Source organism: Penaeus japonicus, unplaced genomic scaffold (genome assembly GCF_977035675.1).
Source record: "Penaeus japonicus unplaced genomic scaffold, GWHDUDI00000001_assembly GWHDUDI00000007, whole genome shotgun sequence".
Lineage (NCBI taxonomy): Eukaryota > Metazoa > Arthropoda > Malacostraca > Decapoda > Penaeidae > Penaeus > Penaeus japonicus.
This window is the reverse complement of record NW_028234409.1, coordinates 13,742,788-13,750,287: the sequence shown is the minus strand read 5'-3', so window position 1 is coordinate 13,750,287 and position 7,500 is coordinate 13,742,788. Positions and strand designations below refer to the sequence as shown.

Sequence of the window (7,500 nt, the reverse complement as noted above, 5' to 3'; positions counted from 1 at the left end):
CTCTCTCTCTCTTTCTCTCTCTCTCTTATCTATTCCTTCATCTATATATCTATTTACACCTACAACATATATCGATATACATTTACACTTACGACAGATACACAATTACAACTTCTTTGTTGTTTGTTTGTATGTTTAAAGCATTTTCGGTAATTCCTCTTACCTTCCTTTTATAACCTAACTGCTTTGACTATTAACTGTATTATTTTTTTCCCGTTTTTTTCTTGTTTTAATAATTGTTTTCCCTCGACAGACTACGACAGAGCGAAGACGGTCACTGCGTAATAGAAAGTGTTTTCGCTCAAGACTCCAACAGTTCAGCCAACACAACTTGGTACTACATGGACGAGCACGATCTTGTCTGGACAGGAGTAGAGGTTCGGAAATACAGAAGTTATGAATTAGTTGTTATTGTTTGTTATGCTTTTTTTTCTCTAATTATAGGTGTCGTTAGCACCGCAATCATGATTATTATCGTTATCCATAGGATTATCATTATCATTTCCGTCATTATCTTTGTGTTGTTATCGTTATAACGATTACCATTATCATCTTTTTGTCACATTAAACATTATCATTTGTATCATAATCAAAATTATTATTATCAGTACCATCATTAACGATAACAATTAGGATAATAGCACTAACGATAATAATAGTACTAACAATGATAACAATATGGATATTAGTAACAACAATGACAACGATAATAATGACGAAAGCAATAATATCATAAAAGGAATCGCAATGAAAACAAACACAGTGATGATAATGATAATGATAACAATAATGATAATAATAATGACTAGAATAAGAAAAATCTAAATAAAGTTATGAACGAAAATACTAGTAGAAGTGATATCAATATCATTACCGTAATTAGTAGCAGTAGTAGTAGTAATCTCGTTAATTATCATAAACACATTACCAATTCAGGAGGATTACGAGAAGGATATCCACATCGGCCATGGTCTGGTAGTGATCCTGCCTTCGATATCGGCCGATGGCTCTCTGACGTATGTGATCCTTGTCAGGGCCTATGTCGACGAGCCCGCCAGCCCCATTGTGCAGGTTGGTTAGCATGACATATGTGACATATGTGTGACAATGTATGTCGCTTGAAAGTATAGTAGCATTTGCATTGAGGGAGTGCTCTTATCTCTGTCCCTATCTCTCTGCCTATTATTTTAACTATCTTTCTACACGTACATAAATAAAAATAAATATATGAATATATGCATATATATATATATATATATATATATATATATATATATATATATGTATTCATATACATGTATATACATAAATATATATATATACATATATATCCATCTGTTGGTTTATATGTACTTATAAATATGTAAATACATATATATGTATATATATACATATATACATATAAAAATATATATATATATATATATATATATATATATATATATGTATATACATATACATATATCTATATATACACACATATAGATAAATAGATAAATATAAATAATAATTTTTCAATATCTCGCTCACAGATCCAACAGGCGTACATAGACCACAGTGGATGCGGTTGTATGGATGACAACGCGACGCAAGAGGACGCTAATATAACGCATTATGTGTCCCAGCACTTTGAGCACAAGTATGTAGGAGCGGATACAACCTTACAGAAACTCTGCTTTTATATACATACATTGCATACTGAATGAATGTGTGTGTGTTTGTATACGTACACACACACACACACACACACACACACACACACACACACACATATATATATATATATATATATATATATATATATATATATATATATATATATATACGTGTACATATATATGTAGATATATGTATATATGTATATATATATATATATATATATATATATATATATATATATATATGTACATTCCTATGTATGTATGTATGTATGTATGCATGCATGTATGTATATATATACATATACATTTAAACCTCTACATATATATGTATGTTTATATATATGTGTGTGTGTACATAAATATATATGTAGTTTATATGTATATATATATGTATAAATATACATATATTCATCTATTTTTTAAATTAATCTATATACATATATATACAAACAGAATTCCAGAACCATACGCATTTGCTCATAAATGCCTCATCTCTTCCAGATCTAACTACAGCGACCTCGATTTAGACATCGACTCCATGACCGACTACATCAAGATGCTGGAGGCCGTCCCGCCCTTCGAGAGGCAGTACATCAACATTATTTCCATCAACGAAATCGAAGGGCCTGACTGCGTAAGTTGAAAATGCAGTTAGATTTATGCTTGGTCGATAAACTGCGTCACATAATAAACTTTTTTTTAAGATTCACGAGTAACGAAGAACGGATTGAGTGGTCTGCTGTTTCTCAAGTGGTTAAAATCTACAGGTATATAATTGTTTAACTAAAAAAAAAAAAAAAAAAAAAAAAATCGATTATCATTTCTACAGAATGAGACGACTACAATTGAACCAACTACCACGATGGAACCAACTACTACCATGGAAACAACTACGACGGAACCAACTACTACCATGAAAACAACTACGATGGAACCAACTACCACGGTGGAACCAACTACCACGGTAGAACCATCAACACGTATGTAGAATCTTTTCTGTCGAGTTCTTCGATGAATTTCATCAAACTGAGTGTTTTCAGTTAGGCTACTGCGTCAGGTATCGATTACTATGTATTTAGCATTGCGTTTTCTTGTGAGTAATATGTCGTATTATTCGCAAGAAACACGTGATCAAATATACCGGCCTATGTCTTAGATTCTTACAGACAGAGATGTACTGACATTCACAAAAGAATCCTTCTATTTTTCCTAAGGTGATTTTCTACCTTGGATCTTACAGTATTTATTATATATATTTTTTTTATATTAATCAATGACCACATAAATCACCTCTAAGGTCAATTACAGTCACAACAACGACCTATGTAACATCAACGACAGCGGAAACTACAGCACTACAAACGACAACGGGAAATAGTACAGAAACGACATTGGAATCCACCACATTGTTTACAACACCAAAATCGACTCTTACATCCGTTGAATCCTCATTTACATCGCCATCCGTTCCTACAACACCAGATCTTACCACCTCAGCGGAGACAACCTTTAAAACACCGGAACCAACAACCACATCGGAGGAAACACCCATTACTATGACGGACACGACCATTACAGTGACAGTGACAACTTCAACACCGGTTACGATTACAGTGACAACACCTACTGAGACTACCACAAAGGAACCCCAGTTCGAGGTAGAGCCCATTACTAAGCCAAATGAGGACACGATAATACAGGTGAATGAGCAGTATGACGGAAACGCAGACTGTAATGACACCGAGAGCAATTTCCTCCAGGTAGGTCCTCCATGTGTTTTACAAACCTTGATGATATGTGCATATACAGTGGCATAAGATGAGAAATTGCAGTACATGAGAACTGATTGTTTATCTTTTGGGTGGCTTTTCTCAGGAAGTCGTCATTAACAACGATTTCGACAGGGATGATTTTGTTTACGCTCTACACAGGTTAGTATTGTGATTCTTCAGTAGCAGAACTACAGGATAGGATAGGATATTGTCTGTTGTATCTAATTTCTTTCTGTTAAACATTAATAGCCTTTTTCCTCTGCATTCTTGGCAATGACCTCCGGATTTTTTTCGCTCTCTCTCTCACCAGGCTGAAAGCAAGCGAGGAGAGCTTTTGTGTGATCGAAACGCTCTCCTCACAAGACTCGAACACGTCTGCCAATTCCTCCTGGTATTACATGGATGAACACGATCTGGTATACTTAGAAGAAAAGGTAAAGTGCCAAACTCCAAGTGAAACCCCATCTTACTCTGTGAGAAAATGTTGATCAGGAAATGTAACCTTTCAAATGAATAATTGAGTTTGTTTCATGTCTCAGGAGTACCAGAGAGATGTGCATATTGGCTACGGCTTAGTGATGGTCATGCCTTTGATAAGCGTCGACGGCGAACTCATGTTCGTCATATTACTAAGGACATATACGGCCGAACCCGCCAGTCCTATCATTCAAGTAAGGCATATACTTTACTGTATGCTCATGATAGTGTACCACTTTAACATGTGATACCATTACCTAAATGAACGTTTCGTATTTTCAAACACAAAAAATGCACAACTATATATATATATATATTTATTTATTTATTTTTATATATGTATATATATATATACATATATATGAACATATATATACATATAGATGTATATATATATATATATATATATATATATATATATATATATATATATATATATATATATATATATACACATCTGTGTGTGTGTCTAGATATGTGCATGTGTGTGTTTACATATATACAGTAGATACAAACTGTCCACGGAATCATCCTACCATAAGATCAATAACGGTCAACTCTTCAAATATGTGTGAAAAAAGGGATGAGCCTTAATCACTTCTAAAACAATAAAGGTTTTGGAGAACTTGCCTCGTTTTGTAGCTAATTCAAAGAGCAAAACATCTCCCTTTCTCAACCCGGTTCCTTTGCTGTATACCAACAGATCGCACAGAGCTTCCAGTCGCACAGAGACTGCGGATGTATAGAGGATGGGGTCGAGGGTTCGAGCAACCGAACGGACGATGTGTCGGCTACTGTGATACAACACTTTTCCCAAACGTAATTTTTCGTAACGGAGTTGTAGACGTGTGTGTACATATATGTATGTATATATATACATATATATATATATATATATATATATATATATATATATATATATATACGTATATACATACATTTATATAAATTTTCATGTTGAACCCTTTTGCTAAATCGTAGTATGACAAAAAACAAGATAGATTTTTATGTTCTGCATATTTGAATATGAGCTCGAAATGTTTCTTTTGTTTTTTTTTTCGGATTTTGTGAAGGTGATATGAAATATGTGACACTAGGATTTTCCAAGGTTATTTCTTTAAACCTGTCTTTATAATTTCTTTTTCCTGTACACCTGTCTTGACAAGATCTTTTTCATTAAAGAAGCTCGGAATGTCATAATGAATTCAATTCCTTCTAGATCGTATTACAACATGAGTAATATGGATGTGGACTCTTTAACGGAATACATTCAGATGTTGGCTGCGGTCCTTCCTTTCCAGCGTCAATTGACAGACATTATTATCCGCAATGAAATAGAAGAAGAATGTGTAAGTAACTAGGCTTTCAGCGTTGCTTGTCATATGTGTTGCATTGTTGATATTGGTTATGATATGCATTGTACGTTTTAAAATGTGGTATGAACAATCTGTGATAATGGTCTCATTATAAGTATGCTCTTATATTTTACAATACAGGAAGAAAATGAGACAACCACCATTCCAAGTACCACAGGTATGATTCCTTTTTCCTTGTCTATGTTTTCACCTTTTTCTTGTTAGTTGTCGTTATATGTATACAAGTACATTCACACACACACACACACATATATATATATATATATATATATATATATATATATATATATATATATATGTATGTGAGAAAGATGGTAGAATGCAGTAATGCATTTAATATATAAATACACATTTTACCTCCCTGTCCGGACTCGAGCCCGAGCCTGAATCCAGTAGACCACATGACCCACTAAAAGAATTGTCTAACCAGACGCCTTACATCCATCATGGAAATTACCTAAGTGCTCATAGCAGAGCAGTGATAGCAAGGTTTTACAGACAATTCCCATGGGAACTCGGCAGAAATGAATCAGACATTTAAGTCTCAGATCAGGTTACCGAGGTTATATCTATGTGAGAAAGATGGTAGAATGCAGTAACGCATGGGTAATTTCCACGATGGATGTAAGGTGTCTGGTTCGACAATTCTTTTAGTGGGTCATGTGGTCTATTGGATTCAGGGCCGGGTCTGTCAATCTGACGGCTCGGGTTCGAGTCTGGACAGGTTATATCTATGTGAGAAAGATGGTAGAATGCAGTGACGCATTTTTTTTTCTTATATATAGAAATACTTGATAGACCCGGCCCTGAATCCAATAGACCACATGACCCACTAAAAGAATGATCTAACCAGATGCCTTCCATGCATCATCGAAGTTACCTATGTGCTCATAGCAGAGCAGTGATAGCGAGGTTTTACAGGCAATTCCCGTGGGCACTCAGCAGCAATGAATCAGAAATTTAAGTCCCAGATCAGGTTACCAAGGATATATCTATGTGAGAAAGATGGTAGAATGCAGTAACACATAGGTAATTTCCATGATGGATGTAAGGCGTCTGGTTAGACAATTCTTTTAGTGGGTTGTGTGGTCTATTGGATCCAGGGCTGGGTCTGTCAATCTGACGGCTTGGGTTCGAGTCTGGACAGGGGGGTAAGATTTGTATTTCTATATTAAATGCATTACTGCATTCTACCTGACCTGATCTGGGACTTGAATTTCTGATTCACTGCTGCCGAGTGCCCACGGGAATTGTCTGTAAAACCTCGCTATCACTGCTCTGCTATGAGCACATAGGTAATTTCCATGATGGATGTAAGGCGTCTGTTTAGACAATTCTTTCAATGGGTCGTGTGGTCTATTGGATTCAGGGCCGGGTCTGTCAATTTGACGGCTCAGGTTCGAGTCCGGACAGGGAGTTAAGATTTGTATGTGTGTATATATATATATATATATATATATATATATATATATATATATATACACGTGTGTAGCTGTGTGTGTATGTGTGTGCATAAATGTATGAGCCCATACATACATACATAAATACAAATATGTATGTTCCAACCCTGAAATTTACCTTACTAGCCACAACCCTTACACCACCGGATTCCACAACCTTACCAATGACAACCTTTACAACCTTAGCATCGACAACTTTACCGGGAACAACGATGGAATCCACAACCGTGTCAGAAACAACTTTTACAACACCAGAATCCACCAGAGGTTCAACAGAGTCAACCTTTACCAAACCAAGTTCCACAACATTAACGGAAACAAACTTTACAACCTCAGAGTCTACCACAGCTACCTTAACAACACCGGAATCAACTTCTATAGTACCAGACACAACCCTTACACCATTGGAATCCACAACCTTACCAGTGACAACCTTTACAACCTTGGAATCGACAGTCTTGACGGGAACAACGATGGAATTTACAACCATGTCAGAAACAACTTTTACAACACCAGAATCCACCAGAGTTTCAACAGAGGCAACCTTTACCACTCCAGGTTCCACAACATTAATGGAAACTAACTTTACAACCTCAGAGTCTACCACAACTACCTTAACAACACCGGAATCAACTTCTATATTACCAGACACAACCCTTACTATACCGGAATCAACATCAATTGCACCAGAATCTACAACCACACAGGAGGGAACACCTCTAACCACACCGGAACCATTAACGGATATAAGCAC

The 7,500-nt window shown here is 35.6% G+C and overlaps 1 protein-coding gene across 1 annotated transcript in view; it reads left to right on the top strand.

Moving 5' to 3' along the window:
- The window catches only part of LOC122246609 (uncharacterized), a 63,224-nt gene that overhangs the window by 32,306 nt on the left and 23,418 nt on the right, over window positions 1–7,500 (top strand). The window contains exons 20-32 of the mRNA XM_086538194.1: window positions 254–377; window positions 937–1,071; window positions 1,533–1,639; window positions 2,163–2,295; window positions 2,491–2,641; window positions 2,970–3,421; window positions 3,537–3,592; window positions 3,744–3,867; window positions 3,973–4,104; window positions 4,614–4,729; window positions 5,130–5,259; window positions 5,407–5,443; window positions 6,933–7,500. The exon at window positions 6,933–7,500 is cut by the window's right edge and continues 547 nt beyond it. Of these exons, the coding sequence (XP_086394320.1) occupies window positions 254–377; window positions 937–1,071; window positions 1,533–1,639; window positions 2,163–2,295; window positions 2,491–2,641; window positions 2,970–3,421; window positions 3,537–3,592; window positions 3,744–3,867; window positions 3,973–4,104; window positions 4,614–4,729; window positions 5,130–5,259; window positions 5,407–5,443; window positions 6,933–7,500 (2,265 nt within the window). The remainder of the gene's footprint in view (window positions 1–253; window positions 378–936; window positions 1,072–1,532; window positions 1,640–2,162; window positions 2,296–2,490; window positions 2,642–2,969; window positions 3,422–3,536; window positions 3,593–3,743; window positions 3,868–3,972; window positions 4,105–4,613; window positions 4,730–5,129; window positions 5,260–5,406; window positions 5,444–6,932) is intronic.